Source organism: Myotis daubentonii, chromosome 11 (genome assembly GCF_963259705.1).
Source record: "Myotis daubentonii chromosome 11, mMyoDau2.1, whole genome shotgun sequence".
NCBI classification, from domain to species: Eukaryota; Metazoa; Chordata; class Mammalia; order Chiroptera; family Vespertilionidae; genus Myotis; species Myotis daubentonii.
Window position 1 is genome coordinate 49,672,133 of NC_081850.1, and position 18,472 is coordinate 49,690,604.

The window sequence follows — 18,472 nt, forward strand, 5'->3', positions numbered from 1 at the left end:
TGGCCTGGAGGTCAATTCCTCCCAGTGATCCTACAACAACCAAGGCACCAAGAGTGCACCAAGAGTGTCTACCCCAGGTAACTGGGGAGGCTGAGCCACTGGGCCCTACAGGACACCTAGCACACAAAGCCACTCTATCAACACAGGGAAGCAGCCAAAATGCGGAGACAAAGAAAAAGGTCACAAATGGCAGAAACGGAGGAAAGCAAATGACTGGATATAGAGTTCAAGGCCACGTTTATAAGGTTTTTCAAGAATTTTATGGAAACCGCCGATAAATTTAATGAATCCCTCAAGGAGTATAGTGAGACCATGGAGGACATGAAAAAGGACCAACTAGAAATTAAGCATACACTGACTGAAATAAAGAATAATTTACAGAGATCCAACAGCAGACAAGAGGATCCCAAGAATCAAGTCAAAGATTTGAAATACAAAGAAACAAAAAATACCCAACCGAAAAAGAAAAAAGAAAAGAGATTCAAAAAATATGAAGATAGTGTAAGGAGCCTCTGGGACAACTTCAAGCGTACCAACATCAGAATTATAGGGGTACCAGAAGGAGAGAGAGGGCAAGATATTGAAAACCTTTTTGAAGAAATAATGACAGAAAACTTCCCCTACCTGGTGAAAGAAATGGACTTACAAATCCAGGAAGCGCAGAGAACCCCAAACAAAAGGAATCCAAAGAGGACCACACCAAGACACATCATAATTAAAATGCCAAGAGCAAAAGATAAAGAGAGAATCTTAAAAGCAGCAAGAGAAAGACAGTCAGTTACCTACAAGGGAGTACCCATTCGACTGTCAGCTGATTTCTCAACAGAAACCATGCAGGCCAGAAGAGAGTGGCAAGAAATATTCAAAGAGATGAATAGCAAGAACCTGCAACCAAGATTACTTTATCCAGCAAAGCTATCATTCAGAATGGAAGGTCAGATAAAGAGCTTCACGGATAAGAAAAAGCTAAAGGAGTTCATCACCACCAAACCAGCATTATATGAAATGCTGAAAGATATTCTTTAAGAAGAGGAAGAAGAAAAAGGAACTCTTACCATTTGCCACAGCATGGATGGAACTGGAGAGCGGATAAATACCACAGGACCTCACTCATTTGTGGAATATAATGAACAACATAAACTGATGAACAAGGACTGATCCAGAGACGGAGAGGCATTGATTGGACTGTCGGGCCTTGGAGGGAAGGTAGGGGAGGGTGGGGGCAAGGGGGAAAGATCAACCAAAGGACTTATATGCAAGCATATAGGCCTAACCAATGGACACGGACAACGGGGGGGGGGGGGTGAGGGGATGAGCGGGGGGGGGGGGGGGTAGAGGGTACACATATGTAATATCTTAATCAATAAAAAATATTTTTAAAAAAAATAGTAGCATTATTAGAAGCAGTAAAGATCTGAAAAGCCAAAGATTATATAAGAAAGAGATTTTTTTAAAACCCACCCTCACTGGTATGTAGCTAAAATGCAGTTGGGAACTGGCCTGCACATTCTGCAGAGTCCATTCTCTCTTCTACAGCTGGAGAGGAAATGTGCCGGGGAGGCAAACACTTGTGTAGGGAAGCGGAAGGCGGTCCCTGCAGCTCCAGGATTCTCTAGGCCTGGCCTTCCCCTGACTCAGTCCAACAAAATAGACACCAACTTACTGGAAAATTCCTAAAATCCCTGCCACTGTCCTAGAAGATTCAGCCACACGGAGACACCACAATCTTCCCATCAATACTCAAGCCAAGGAACACAACAGTCACCAAAAGTGGTACCAAACTGTAGCTGAAACAGAATAGATCTGGATCAGAAAGCCAGGTGCCTGGAACTGCAGGTAGATTGGTCACGAAAGCCATGGTGGGAAGGTGCCTGCTGGTGTTAGTTAACACATAGCTACTTCTCAGAGTAGAGTGGTTAGTCTGAGAGGGATGTTTCAAGATCCCCAGGGATGCTTGAAACCGCAGATAGTACCTAACCCTACATGAGTTTTCTCCTGTACATACACATCTAGGATAAAGTTTAGTTTATAAATTAGGCACAGTAAGAGACTGACAACAACAACTCATAATAGCTGCAACTAAGCTTTTTGAAGGCTATTCCAGCACTCCAAGAAGCCAGCTGTCTCTGGATGATGCAGTCTGTGACACAAGCAGGAGGTGGCAAAGAATGGGCCCACTCCCACACACCCTTCCCAGCAAAGTCAGTCCCTTCCTGATGCTCTGTGATTCCATGACGTGGTCAGGTGCATTATACCGGTTTCATTTGAATAAGTAATGAGCTTAGAAAAGAAACAAACTAAGCTCCAAAGGACATTTTCAAAACAATGTAAAATTCCCAACACAGGATAAAAATTACAGCAACTTTAATCCAGAGTAGTTTTCTTTCTAAATACCCAGTTTTTGTTAAGTGTGCCTCATATTTTGACAACGGTCTTGTTTAGAAGGAAGAAGGCGTCTGCAGCTCACCTTTGTACACCATAAGGCCTTTCTAAAATAGGCTCTTTGAATGGAGGCGGAATGTGACCAAAATAATCGGGATAAGCCACCTCTGAATATTCTGGGACAGACTTCGTATTTTTCACAATCTCAATGTAGAGGTCTGAGTCGTGGAGTGTTGGTCCATCAGAGACTTCAACTGATACTTGTTCCACTGATGAAGCAGACTCAGTATCTTCGTCATCCTCGATTTCGACTCCAGTGCAGCAAAGCTTCCCCAGCTGAACTGTTCTTCCCTCAAACAGAACATTTCCACAAGCAGCCACGTGTGGGCACGCTTTAGAGCACGTAACTACGGTAAGAGGGAGGCTGTAGTCCTTCCTCATTCCTGCAGTAAAACCTGGAGCTGTTTGAGAAGGAATATTCTGCAATGTAATTCGGTCCAAGGCCTTCACAATATCATTGTTTAAGCCATGGACTGATGAAATAGTTCTATTTTGATCACCTAGCGGTTGCTGTAATGTTCTGTCATTATCTTTAATATCTTCTTTTGCCAGATCCATAAAGCTAGGTTTCTTATCACCTTCATCTCCTAGGGGAGACACATTCTCCTTCATTACAACTCCTTTTCTGAAATTGCCTGAATTCCCAGCTGCTTCCTCTCCTGCTGTAGGCACAACAATTGGACCACGTACTTTTCCCTCAAACACTAAAGGCTTTGGTTCTTTGGAGATTAAGTCATAGTCCTTTGAAAATAAAAAACATGTTTAATCTTTTATCTCTAAATATTAAAATGTATTAACAAAACTAAGGCCATATTCATTTTATATGCTGCTTCAGAAACCTAAAATTTTAAAGATGGATAAAACAGTATATTTTAATCTTGCTAGCAAAAGACACAGTACAGGGAGGGGCAAAAGTAGGTTTATAGTTGTTCGTATGGAAAATAATACAATAATTAATAAATAATAATATAATAAACTCTGTGTTTCACATACTCACAACTGTAAATCTATTTTTGCCCCATCTTGTATTTAACTACAACAAAATTCATTACACTTATTTTACTTTTTCTATTACAAAAATAATGCCTATATATAACAAAAACATGAGAAACTTAGAAAAGTAAAAAACATCAAAATCCTCTTAAAGAAAACACAAATTGTTATTCTCTAATTCAACAAATATTTACAAGTGTCTGTTTTGTGCCAAGCACTGTTTGAGGAACTTAAGACCCATCACTTGAAAAACAGAAAACAACTCTTCCCTTTTGCAGCTTACATTCTTCTAAGGACAAAGGAGAGAGGGCTGTCAATACAAGTAATAAACATGATATAAATATATTTCATGGAATATTAGAAGGATAAAGTGTTAATAGCAAAAAAGAGGATGGTGGAGTGGTGGGTGCTGGGTGGAGGGGAGGAAAGTGGGGGGAAACAGACTTCTGTAATAGTATCAACAATAAAAATAAAGAAAAAATAAACAAACAGGTACCAGGGAAATAACCAAAATTAATTTAACTACATTAATATTTTTTAAAACCTTTTAAGTCTTAAAGATGAAGAATCTAATAAAAGAGAAACATGCAAATTGACCATACCTTCACTATGCCCCAAGCCACACCCACCAGCCAATCAGAGCAACTATATGCAAATTAACCCAACCAAGATGGTGGCCAGCAGCCACGGAGCTAGAGGAAGCAGGAGGCTTGGTTGCCCCAGCGATGGAGAAAGCCAAGCTTCCCGCCTGGCCTGGCCGGCTGTGGCCTCTGCTAAAGGCAACAAAGTTTCAATTACAGAAGATAAATAAATCCCAGATACCTAGCCTCCACTGGGAGCTTGGGTGGCTGAGGGCCATGGCCAGCCTGCAAACAGCCATCAGCCCCTCACCCAGGCTGGCCACACCCTCATGGGGTGAGGGTCTCCACTGGGGGGCTTGGCAGCCTGCCAACAGCCATCAGCCACTCACCCAGACTGGCCAGGCACCCCAGTAGGACCACCACCCTGAAGGGGGTGTGGCCAGCCTGAAAACGGCCCTCAGCCCCTCACCCAGGCTGGCCAGGGACCCCAGTGGGGACCCCCACCACCCTGAAGGGGCTGTGGCCAGCCTGCAGCCAGCCATCAGCCCCTCACCCAGGCTGGCCACACCCTCATGGGGTGAGGGTCCCTGCTGGGGGTCTTGGCCAGCCTGCAAACAGCCATCAGCCCCTCACCCAGGTTGGCCAGACACCCCAGGGGGGAGCCCCAACCTGAAAGGGCTGGGGCCAGCCTGCAAACAGCCATCAGCCACTCACCCAGGCTGGCCAGGCACCCCAACAGGACCCCCTCCCTGAAGGGGGTGTGGCCAACCTGAAAACGGCCCTCAGTCCCTCACCCAGGCTGGCCAGGCACCCCAGCGGGACCCCTACCCTGATCCAGGACACCCTTCAGGGCAAACCAGCCAGCCCCCACCTATGCACCAGGCATATAATAAAAGGGTAATATGCAAATTGACCCTAACAGCAGAACAACTGGGAATGACTGGTCACTATGACACGCACTGACCACCAGGGGGCAGATGCTCAATGCAGGAGCTGCCCCGTGGTGGTCAGTGCGCTCCCACAGGGGGAGCTCTGCTCAGCCACAAGCCAGGCTGACGGCTGCCAGCACAGCAGTGATGGCGGGAACCTCTCCCGCCTCCTCAGCAGTGCTAAGGATGTCCGACTGCAGCTTAGGCCTGCTCCCTGCTGGTAAGTGGACATTCCCCGGGGGCTCCTGGGCTGCCAGAGGGATGTCTGACTGCCAGCTTAGCCCCAATCCCCCAGGGAGCAGGCCTAAGCCAGCAGGTGGACATCCCCCGAGGAATCCCAGACTGCGAGAGGGCACAGTCCGGGCTGAGGGACACCCCCTCCGCGAGGGCACAAATTTTTGTGCACCGGGCCTCTAGTATCTTCATAATGATAAAAAGTTCAAAAGGAAATCAATTTACATTCATATATACTAAATAATAAGCCTCAAAACATATTTAAAAAACTGATAGACCTGCTAAGAGACACATTCACAATCATAGAAATTTCTAAAATATTTTGCACAGTAATTGACAGCATAGGAATAAAACTCCATAAAAACAGAAAAGAAGTTTTCAACATGATTAACAATCTTTTCCTAATAGGCATATAACCACAGGAGACAAGGACACAAGAAATCGTAACAAAATTTGACCATATTTAAAACTATAAAATAAGCCTCAAAAATGTGAAAGAATTATAAGAATAAAGAACTGTGTCCTCTTATCCTACAACAATATGCTAGAAATCAATAAAAAATGGAAATTAAAAAGCCAGCTTTAACATGACCAATGAATCAAAGAAAAAAATAATGAAAATAAAGTTTCAAAATAAAAATTATAAAAATGCTGAAAATCAATACTTATGTGATATAGCTAAAACAGTAATTAGAATAAAATTTATCATCTAAAAATGTAAATGTTAGAAAAAAAAGGCTGAAAAGAACTAGATGCCTATCTTAACATGGTAATATACACAAAAATATAATTTATAAAAGAACAAAAATTGAAAAAAATCAAGACATGGCAGTGTAAGTATATTATATTACTTAGAAATATGGGGATTAACTTCAAAAACATGCTAAAAGTGACTGTAGGAAATATCAGGTGGGAAGGAGACAATAGTCTCCCTCATTAAACTACACAAAACTGTTTGGCTCTTAAAACTCTGCCCACGTATAACTTTAATAAAAATTTAAAACCACCCTAACCAGTTTGGCTCAGTGAATAGAGCATCAGCCAGTGGACGGAAGGGTCTTGGGTTCAAATTCTCATCAGGGGCACATACCTCCACTGCAGGCTCTATCTCCACTTGGGGCACATGCAGGAGGCAAGCAATCTATGTTTCTCTCTGTGTGTCTCTCCCCCTCCCTTCCACTCTCTCTAAAAATCAATGAAAAAATATCCTCAGGTGAGGATTAAAAAAAAAATTTTTTTTAATAAAAATTTAAAATCAAATTTAAAAGAAGGGAAAAAAGAAATACAAATAAAACAGAACGAAAGTTCATATGGTAGATATCATCACGCTACCACAGATATATGAAAAATGAGCTGTGAAAATGCAGAATTTTGACACCTCCCATATTCTGCCATCAAGAAACAAAAGCAAATAAAACTATAATTGTCACTATGAATAAATAATCATGGCCTTTAAAGCATGGTAAGTTCTCCTCAAAAGTCTGTTGATAATTACTTTAATAATTCCATATGTTGCCTTCAAATGCATTCATTTTGCCTCCCTCTGGCTATGAACAAGAGACTTAGCACATCTGGACACAAAGTGGGTGGTGTTCAAGACTCAAACAAACACATCAAGTAATTTTCACCTTCACTAGTTGATGTTGAAAATGACATGCAAATCAAAGAGGAAAACATCATAATATTAATTTCATTTATGTTTACTATCCCATGATCTGCCGGTATTTCGTATGATGATGGCTGAAAAAACCTTTCAAACACTTCCTATCTAGAACCAACCAATATAGTTCTTTCTAACATAATTGTATTCATTTTAGAGAGAAAGGAAGGGAGATGGAGGGAGAGAGACAGAAACATTGATTGGCTGTATTGAGTTGGCAACCTGGGAAATGTGCCCTGACCAGGAATCAAACAGGTGACCTTTTGGTGCACAGGATGACGCCTAACCAACTGAGCCACACCGGCCAGGGCTCCAACCAATATTTTTAATTCTCAAAAGTATATCACTTAAGTACCACTGCCTATATGTACTTCCAACACAGACTTCAAAAAATAGAGACGCAGCAGTTCTCAAACCTGTGGGTCGCGAACCCTTTGGCGGTTGAACGACCCTTTCACAGGCGTCACCTAAGACCATCCTGCATATCAGATATTTACATTACGATTCATAACAGTAGCAACATTACAGTTATGAAGTAGCAACAAAAATAATTTTATGGTCACCATAAGAGGAACTGTATTTAAAGGGCCAGAAGGCTGAGAACCATTGGACTAGGGGGTGGGGGGAGTGGGGGGCAATAAGGGGATAAGGACACATATGTAATACCTTAATCAATAAAGAAAAAAAAATAGAGGCTAAAGTATTTGAACAGCACATTCTTCTACCTAAAATTGAGATAGTCAAGTATCATTTGAAATGATTTCCCAATTATGTAAATAAAAGATACGTGCTATTTCCTGTAGCATATGCTATAGAAATAGAACTGACTCCTCTACGTAAAAGTTTCTGGCAAAATAGAGGATATGTTAATAATTATGTACTATTTGAAGTATTTGAAGTAGTTTCTTTTGATTAAACACAGTAAAATGGAGTCCTCACTTGGGAAAAAGATTTTTCAGAGGTCTCTCACTTAGACAAACCTGTCTTTACCAAGTGACCATGGACACACCAAGTCAGACCAAAAATAGGAATCTGCTCTTGGAGCAGCCAAACCGAAGGGCAAGTTGGCCACCTGTTCATAGGTACTAAGCAAGAAACCATCAAGGGTAGTCTATCTATGTGATGAACGAAAAGACAGACATACAAGAAGACCTCATCATTGCAGCCTACAACAAAAAGAACTGGCTTGTGAAAGAATGAGAATCAAAATCCTGGCCTTCACACCCATTAAAAAATTACCTCTATTCCTATAATTTTCAATCACATTATGTAGTTCTCATGTGCACACAGGGAAGAAAATAAATTATTTCTTCACACAATAATCAATTCCTTCCCCCAAATCCCTTTCACACATTTTTCTACTTTGAGTTAGCAGTATTTCTTACTTCTGTGGTTTTATTTTTAAATGGTTCTTAACCTGGTCACAAAAGTATTAACAGAGCAGCCAGAATACTTCCTGTAGGATGATTGTAAGAAGATCAACCTGTATCCTTTCCCAAATGCCTCTTCTTACCTTGTTTGTCTCTTTTTGACAAATAACCTCTCTTTCATTCCTGCCCTTTTTATAGCACCCCTGATTTCAGAGTAACTTTCCATACCTCAAACCTATGGAGGGAACCAAACATTAGGGAAAGGGGAAGGAGAACAATTTGCTGCTCCTTCTACTGCAGCCAAAGTTCATAAGTTCTCGGAGAAAAACCTGAATAATCAGAACTGAGAAATGTAAACATTAGCAAGTGAGTACCTCTCCTTTTTTTTATTTCTACATATGACCGCAAATTAAAAATGTTTTTCTTTAAGCGACTAGAAATTAAGTGAATGGAATTTAGGGGCATGGAGGTTTGGAGCATAAGCTAAATAAGTCTGAGATTATCTGATTCAAACCCTTTATTTCACAGTTTAAGATACTAGGCAATTTCAGATTTATTCAAGGACCCACCACAAGTGAGCAGCACAGTGAGAATAAGAAACTAGATCTACCAAGTGCCATCGTTCAATCAGCTTTACTTGCTGTGTAATCCAGGCTGAATAACTGTATTCCAGTAAATAACTGAGTTTAAGAAATATTAACAAGTCATTCTCCCTATGAACCAACTTCAATTTTAAAGACTTCGAGTTGCTTTCCTCTCTCCCGAACATTCCACAATTATACAATGACCTTCAGGAAAAGAAATTCAGCATGCAAAGACTATAGATATTTTAAATTCAGCAGCTTCTTAGCTCTCATCTCCCCTTAGTTGAACAAAACTAATACAAAGAAGACTTTAAAATAAGATTTTTTAAATACTACTTTAAAGAATATTTTTAAAGAGTAAAAAACTATGTCAATTAAAGTGATAAACCAAAGTGATGAAAAAATTAAAAATCTAGTCCAACAGTTAAATGATCTAGTTCAGTGGTTGGCAAACTGTGGCTCACGAGCCACATGCGGCTCTTTGGCCCCTTGAGTGTGGCTCTTCCACAAAATACTGACTTCTGCGCATGGGCCACGAAGTTTCAATCACACCGCACATGGTATTTTGTGGAAGAGCCACACTCAAGGGGCCAAAGAGCTGCATGTAGTTCGCGAGCCACAGTTTGCCAACCACTGAGCTAGTTCCCTCATTTTATAGATAAGCAATTTATACCCAGAATGTTAAAGTAATTGTCCAATGTCACTCAGAAATGCAATGCTACTTTCATGTTTTAGAAATTAAAATAGTGATTATATACCTAAGGGAGGGGGGAAAAACTATTTTATAAAAATCAGTTAAGATGCTAAGTTTTCTATATTTATACCTGAAAATCATCAACAAGCTCAGGGAAAAGATGTTCATACATTTTAAGTTCTTCTATCGTTCGTCCTGGTTCTTGCTGGGGTTTTAGTTTGTTAATATCTGTTTCAATATCATCATTCTGAAATAATAAAAACGGCATGTCACCAGTTAAGAAAAACCTAAAATTACAGAATACATTTCAGATTTAAAGTTTTCCAAATTATTAATTACATATAATTAGAGTAATTGCTGAACAACAGGTGTGTTAATTTTACCGTAAATTAAAATTTGCTTGTATTTTTGGGTTGTTGCTGTGTTGTTTTTGGTTTTGTTTTTGCCTAAGGTTATTCTAAAATAATATGGTATTTGGGTTGAAGAGAGAAAAACTACAGTGAAGACCAAGACTAAAATATGCTCCCCTAATCTCCTTAACTGCCATCATTTTGCTCATATTAAAAGGCACGAAAACGAAATTGAAAAACATTAAGTATATGATTGTGTTGGTAATAATCAAACTAATGTTTATTGAGCATTGAAAATATGTGAAACAGCCCTGACCAGTTTGGCTCAGTGGACAGAGCGTCAGCCTGCGGACTGAAAGGTCCCAGATTCGATTCCCGTCAAGGGCATGCACCTTGGTTGCGGAAACATCCCCAGTAGGAGGTGTGCAGGAGGCAGCTGATCAATGTTTCTCTCTCATCGATGTTTCTAACTCTCTATCCCTCTCCCTTCCTCTCTCTAAGAAATCAATAAAATATATTTTTTTAAAAAAGAGTTAAAAATATATATATATATATATTTTATTGATTTTTTACAGAGAGGAAGGGAGAGGAATAGAGAGTTAGAAACATCGATGAGAGAGAAACATCGATCAACTGCCTCCTGCACACCTCCTACTGGGGATGTTTCCGCAACCAAGGTGCATGCCCTTGACGGGAATCGAATCTGGGACCATTCAGTCCGCAGGCCGACGCTCTATCCACTGAGCCAAACTGGTCAGGGCAAAATATATTTTTTTTAAAAAAAGAAAGAAAATATATGAAACACTAGCTAAGGATTTTACATATATCATCTAATGGAATCTTCATAAGAGCACTCTGCGGGGATAGTATTATTACTTCCATTTAACTGAGAAGGAAATGGGTACAGAGAAGTTAAGTGGCTTGCTCAAAATTACCCAGCTTGCCAATAGAGTAGTCAGTGACTCGGAGTCGGCACAATGCACTGCCTCAGGAGAGACTCATGACTATCATGCACTCTATGTTCCATGGTCAGCAAAGTGCCCTTAGAAAAGCTCAGTGTCACTATTCACTCTGTTTTTTCAGGGAAAAGAAAAGGGGTGGAAAACAGCCAGAAGTGATTTCTGTAACCCTTTGGGAAAGAAGAGGATATGGTTAAAGGAGACGTATGACCTCAGAGAAAGAGGGTATGTATCCAGGAGCAATGTGATCTGTATCTGTTCAAAGAGCTAATTAATGTACAGCATGATGGGAAGACAAGTGCCAGTTTACCTACTATCTAGGCTAGTCTCTAGGGCCCTCGACAACTCTGGTCTCACAAATGCAAGCTCATTATTATCTTCATTGGTGACTAAAAAGAGGTAACTGAATATTAATTTTCAATTGGTATTTGTTTTTAATTTTGCATTTATCTACCACATAGGTAACTGCTTATTTTTCTGCCTTAGTCTACTATGCTTCGATCCTTAAAATGTTTTATATACACGTACCTAACTATATACATTTCCTATCAATAAGCAATTTAAAAGAAAAAACATACTATGTATTTCTCATTCAGGAATTTAGCTATAACTTGTATAACCAATAAAAAGATTTTTTCCATTGCCATATATAATAAAGGCTGGTTTTACTTAAAGAGTATCATGTTAATTATTGTATCAATATTACTTGAATATGTAATTTCATACATCTTAAATTATGCACTGATGAACCAAAAATATATAATTTTCTTTATTAGTATCTAATAAAGTAGACAATGCTTTCAAAATAACAAAAAAATTACAGAGGCATTACTTTTTTCTGTTTACTAGATCAATATTCAATATTATCTTGTGAAAATATAGCCTTACAAATAGTGGCTCTGTACTTAAAAAAAAAAATGCCTGTAAATAGAATTAAATCTTCCAATCCATAAACATGTTATATCTACCCATTTCTTCAGATCATCTAGGAGTTCTTCAACCAGTGTTTTGTGATTGTCAAGATATAAACTTTTGTATATATTGTATAAGATATTTACCCGATTAATGATTTGATGCTATTGTAAATGGTACTTTAAAGTGTTTTATCATTTCCTACATCTTCACTGATAATGCATATAAATATAATTTTAATATATTATTTTATATTTACATACAGAATAAAAACTTTTTAATATTGAAATGAATTTATCTGTAAAACAGGCATAGTGAAGAAAGAATGCATTAACCCTTTTCAGACCAATGCATTCAAAGCAACATTATTTTCTCTTTCAATAATTTACTGTCCATAGTCAGCCATGATAATAAGATGTGCCTAGAACAAATTAATCTACCATTAACTATGTCCTTTTATCCAATCTTTGTTTTACAACTGTGTATACAATTTATTAAGTAGACTGAAGACAGACATTTATACTAACCTTAAAATTTTGATCTAGGTCATCTTCATTTTCAGTTTCATTTTCAGCCTCTAAATCAATATCATCGTTGTCATCACTTTCATCTACTACGTCATCCACTGTGATACAAAATGTGCTATAAGTAAGTAGGTCAGAGGTAAGCATTCTACAACATGCACAGCCAAAGGTAGAATGTTATATTTATACATATACATAAAGTATTTCAATTATCAAAGGAAAGTTAAATTAAATTTCTTATTAAAAATGTCTCTAAGGCTATACCAGGTGTTGAAAAACCTATGAGATAAAGTGAAAGTGTTTTAAAATTTGGAAAAGCACTATAAAAGTGAATGACCTTTTTGACTAATGTTTGTTTTTAAAAATTAATGTCTTTAGAAAGTACCACCTGCATCTAGTGATTCTTTACCAAAAAAATAAAAATTAAAAAGTCTTAAGTTGCAACAGCCTGAATGAAGCAACTTGTTTCCTATTTTTGATAAATTTCAATAACCCATTTCATCCCTTTTACAATTCACTTCCCATTTATTTATTTCAGTGACTACCATGTACCATGTACTGTGGTGTGTGCTAGGAATTTTTTTAAAGATGTGGAGCTCAGGAGGTTAAAGAGCAGAAAAGAGTAAACAAGTAGAAGCTGTCTATCTTTAGGCATTTAATACCTAAGAAAATAAGAATTGAGGCTAACTCAATTCATTCATCCACCAATATTAAATGCACACTTATTATGCCTCGTGCAATCTAATGGATGCTGAGGATAAAATGAAGATGACAGTCTATCTTCACAAAACTAGCTGAGGAAGATAAAAAAAAAATAATGAAGTTTGATGTTATGAAGCCTGATAGTTGAGAAAATAACAGGAAAATGGTATTTTTCCTTCTACCTATGCAGTTGCTAATAGGACCTTCCCCTTACATGTCATCTCTGTCATTTTTTGCACTAGAAATCAGCTTTCCCTGTACATGTGATTATTCTAGACACTGTATAAAGGACATTAAGAGGTATATCCTATCTCCCTCCCAGTGTTACTACCTATCATATCACAGACAAGTCTCACCAGTTTCCTGCCAGTTAAAATTAGCACTTAAACCCCATAATCCTACACTGAGATACAGAAGAGAAAGGGATTCCAATTGCTTTTTTAAAACATATTTTTATTGATTTCAGAGAGGAAGGGAGAGGGAGAGAGAGATAGAAACATCAATGCTGAGAGAGAATCATTGATTGGCTGCCTCCTGCACACCCCCTACTAGAGGGATCGAGCCCGCAACCCTGGCATGTGCCCTTGACCAGAATAAAGCCGGGACCCTTCAGTCTCTATCCACTCAGCCAAACCAGCGAGGGCCCAACTGCTTTTTTATTGTCCCTCCAAATTGGGCACTAACTTAACTTTAGAGTCAGAGATACTGCATTTCATATTAGGGTGAGTGAAAAGATGACACTTTTCTTAATCTATTTATATTTCTGCCATGTTTTTTGCATGTTCTACATTTATTTCATGAGAATTAGTTTTTAGATTCAGCACATATTTTCCTATATTTTTAAAGTCTGTTGGTAATTTTAAATGGCATGGGAAGAAAATATAAAATAATTGCTTTTATTTAGCTACCTTACTCAAGTTCCCAGACTTGATTTTAGACTTTTAAAACTTTTAAAGGAAGTTTCTGAATAATCCATTTTAATATTTTGTGCAACTAAACTTTGTACTTTGTGTGGACTAAACTTGTACTTCAATAATTAAATATTCTAAAATAAAATCATAAAAGTGTACTCTGGGATAAATACCACTAATAAATCTGTGTCAAGAATAAAACTAACTATAATTACTCAATTCTCTTAAACCACTGATTTCAAATAATGCTCTTAAATATAAAAGAGGTACCCTCAAAAAAAAATTTTTCCCAAAAGAAGTGATCAAGTGACAAGAAAATGCCTCAGAAATTCTATTAGTAGTCTGGACAACTTTTTCTTTTCCATTTTTTTCTAGATCTTAGCAAAAAATTATATTTTTTCCCCAGATTAAAAATTTTAAACTCTTACTTTCTTTACTATGTACCCACAGTATTGTATGGAAAATGGCAAATAGTCAACTTCTGATAATTTCATATGTTTATAAAACATTTTTGATGACTGGGTTTTTGGGGGAGGGGGAGTTTTCTGATTAAGTATTTTTAACTTTAAAAAATGAAGTTCATGAAAAAGCTACAAATGAAAGTCAAATATAATTACTTATACATTTAATGTTTACATTCTTATACCTTGAAATGTTATATGAACTACCAAGTGATGGTCCTATATGATGCTTACGTTTTTTCAGTTCACATTTACATTTTTGTAACAAATCCCACCCACTTCCCTTCATTACTAGACCACAATTTCTTATATTTAAAGAAATATTTATTAACTAAAATACAATGTGAACATTTACTGTGTCCATTAAGACCCTCTTTTGCTGGAGAGTTGGATACAAAAAAAAAAAAAAAAAAGTCGAAAGAGTCACATAATCCCAAGAACCACCGAAGGCCAGCCATGAGCATGTGGTCCTACCTTCAGGGGGCAAACTGTAGAGCTGAGCCACCGGTCCAGTCATAGGAATAACTGGCAATTGGAAATGGAAAGAACTTTTAATCGTTGGCAGTGGCAGACGATTTTTAGGAAAACACTTTCTCATTATCAGACTGGAGATGTTGACAAGAGGATCAAGGGTCCTGACTGCCAAACATTCCTGTTTTTTAAGAAAAAAAAGAATGTGCCTTTGGTGAGTAACTGAACCAATTTCACATTACTTCAGAAAGTAATATATTAATAATTTTTAAGAGAAATATCACAAGAAAACAATATTTTAACATAATGTCATTATAAAATAGCTTTGACTCTTCAGAATTAAGAACCTCATGTGGCAAATTTAGTAGTATTTTACCTTAAATATTTTAACTATGCAGAAATCAGTGCCATCTTTGGTACTAAAAGTGACCAAAGTACTAAGTTATATCTATGATGGACACAGGCACATTTAGCTAGCTTAGCACTCACTTTTTAAAAAAAAATTAAGCAAGACATATAGTAAGAAATAAAAAAGAACTTGAACTTGGCTGAACCGTTCTCAAAATTTTATCAGTTATCATGCAATAGCACCTCGAATATGTTAGCTGTTCAACTATAAAAAATAGTCTGAATATCAGTTTTAAGTTTTAAGAGTTTAATCTGTGTCAAACTGCAGCGGGAAGGCCGGGGAGGGTTGGGGGGCAGGAGGGAGGAGGGTAAGAGATCAACCGAAGGACTTGTATGCATGTATATAAGCATAACCAATGGACATAAGACACTGGGGGGTAGGGGAGGCTAGGGGACTGTCAAGGTCGGGGGGGAAAAAAGGACACATATGTAATACCCTTTGTAATACTTTAAGCAATAAAAAATAAATAAATAAATAAATAAAATGGGGGGGGGGAGAGACTTTAATCTGCTGTCCTAGTATCTAATCTTGAGAAGGTCTAATATATAGGGGGTTTAAAACTGTATCATATATCATCATCATCATTATTGACATTTAGATGGCACTTTGATACCCTGTAAAATTTTCAATACAAGTCTTCACATCAGACCTGTCAAAACAGATGAGAAATTAAGGCTCAGCAATGTTAAGAGGCATAACCAAAGTCATCCATTGCCTATATTAGAAATAATAAAAACAAGTGTATATGATTGATAAGAAAAAAAAAAGCTAAGAGTAAACATAAAATGGGTGTTCTTATATCTTAACTACTCTCAAGCAGAAAGAGATTGTCAGTTGTATAAAAGACCAAGAGGCACAGGTAGGATAACTGGCTGGAATTTTCAAAAGGACAGTTTTCTTTCTGATAATCACAGACTACTAAAAACAAAGGATTGTGTTGCAACATCCCTATCTCCCATAGCTGACAGTCTTCTACAGATGCTAGAACAAGTCTTATTAAAGGTATTGTCCAGAAGGTTTAGTACAACAGCTGGCAGAACTAGGAACACTAACTCCAGGTTTCACTTTTGTACCTTCTCCATTTAAAAATGCACTATCCAGAGGAAAACATTGAGAACACTCACAAACAACAGAACTGCATTACCAGCTGAAAAGAATCCATAAATACCTTATGAGGGAAACGTGCAAAACTGAGTATAGCCAACTGCACATCTTAGCATGGCTAAATGGTAGAAAATACGGCTACATGGATAGATTTATGTATCTTGCTTTTACCTGTGGGGATAAAATCTCACACTGCAGATTGGATTAAGCACTTTCTCCAACTCAGTGGTCACATGTGAGAAATGCCTTTGTTTTCTAATTTTTTTTAAATATATATATCTTACTTTTAGGGTATTTTTAGAAATACTAAGTTTTCTTAAGAACCAACTCAGATTATTGACACATAATCACAATAATTGGAAAAAGCTTACTTGCGAAGTGTTATAGAGAATTTTCATCCCATTGGCATCAATAAATGCTTTTCTTCCCAACTTGATATTTGTCACACTTTTTAAACTCTGTAAAATTCCTTTCCGAATGAGCATGTTTCTGTGCCGATTGTCATGGCGGTGCCAATCTACATAAATTGTTAAAAGAACTTGAACATATCCTCTGTCTACAGCTCTCCTGGCATTTGTTTCTTTAACAAAAGAAAATTGAGAAAGAATATTTTTTAAATGACCAGAGAAAATAGTAGAAATCAAATTTAAAAATATAACCACACTATTGTAATGAATTGTTAAAATTTTTTATCAAAAAAATGGCAACCACATATTTAAACATTTTTATCTAACAAAATAAATATATCTTACAGATAGTAAATTATGATATTTTCCAGAAACCTGCCCATATATTGTTTTGTGGTTAATAAATAATAGATATGTGTTTAATACAATTAGGGCTACGGCTTTTTAAATGTTAATACTAACGAAGGTTTCATGTATTTTAAAACAGGATTATACAGACTTTGTTTACAATAAATGGACTATACAAGACTTTAACTTACTAGCTGTGAAAATGGTTTTGTTAAAAGCCATTATCATGGTTGTAACTTCTATTACAAACTTTGTGTGCTTCCACTAAAATTAACTACATTGGGTTGTAGCTGTTATTACAAACTTTGTGTTTCCATTGAAATTAATTGCTTTAATTATCCCAATTATATAAATACTAAATGCTAAGTTAAAAATACCTGTAAAACTTTTTAGTAAATAAATATAAGACGCATTATGTAATTAGGAGATAGTACTTTCTAATCATTAATTTTTAATGTAATGAAAAAAACATTAAAGGGTTTTTTTATAAATGGTCAAATTTATTGGGATAGATTTTTAAAAATCCACCAATCTGACCTATTCTATTATTTTTAAAGTGTTAATATTTAAGATTATTAACCAAATGGGTGCATTTAACTAAGATGGCAGCAAAGGAATCCTATCACAGCAACATCTTGAACCACCCAGCATCACTGGGTGGGCCTATTATAAGAGCACAAAATAAAGTGGAATACAACCCATCTTAGGTTGTACAAAGAAATACCAATCCCTCCTGGCCAGTCTTGCTCAGTGGTTAAACTCTGACCTATGAACCTGGAGGTCAGGGTTCAATTCCAGTCAGGGCACAGGAGGCAGCTTTTCAATGATTCTCTCTCATCATTGATGTTTCTATCTCTCTCTCCCTCTCCCTTCCTCTCTGAAATCAATAAAAATAATTTTTAAAAAAAGAAATAGTAATCCCTTCCTAATCTGAATTTACCTATAAAATGACCCCCTGCCTCATGACATGGACACTAAGATAATGCAACAGTAAAGCTCCATTGTTTTTAGTTGCCTCAAAGAATTACTAGTGCTAATATATAGGTGAAACATAAGGTTTAAGACGGTGAAATCAGCCTTACTGATGCCTTCTCAGAAATTATGTTCTTACATGAGGAAACTGGAAAAAACTCCCAGGGTGGGGAAGGAGTGGGGGTTCTTATCCAAAAGCTTTAAAACCTCTATCGCAGTGGTTCTCAACCTTCCTAATGCTGCGACCCTTCAATACAGTTCCTCATGTTGTGGTGACCCCCAATTTCATTGTTACAAATTGAACATAACTAAAGCATAGTGATTAATCACAAAAACAATATGTAATTATATATGTGTTTTCCGATAGTCTTAGGCAACCCCTGTGAAAGGGTCATTCAACCCCCAAAGGGGTCGCGACCCACAGGTTGAAAACCACTGCTCTATCATGATTAGAT

The 18,472-nt window shown here is 37.4% G+C and overlaps 1 protein-coding gene across 15 annotated transcripts in view; it reads right to left on the bottom strand.

Annotated features, from left to right (window-relative positions):
- AGTPBP1 (ATP/GTP binding carboxypeptidase 1) overlaps positions 1-18,472 on the bottom strand; it is a 107,672-nt gene that overhangs the window by 46,629 nt on the left and 42,571 nt on the right. For 13 of the 15 annotated variants that reach the window (XM_059657070.1, XM_059657081.1, XM_059657073.1 and 10 more), the window contains 5 exons: positions 16,662-16,870; positions 14,781-14,958; positions 12,236-12,333; positions 9,618-9,734; positions 2,468-3,183 (listed from right to left, as the gene is read on the bottom strand). In XM_059657070.1, the coding sequence (XP_059513053.1) occupies positions 2,468-3,183; positions 9,618-9,734; positions 12,236-12,333; positions 14,781-14,958; positions 16,662-16,870 (1,318 nt within the window). The remainder of the gene's footprint in view (positions 1-2,467; positions 3,184-9,617; positions 9,735-12,235; positions 12,334-14,780; positions 14,959-16,661; positions 16,871-18,472) is intronic. The other 2 variants (XM_059657076.1, XM_059657075.1) reach the window with 1 other exon arrangement.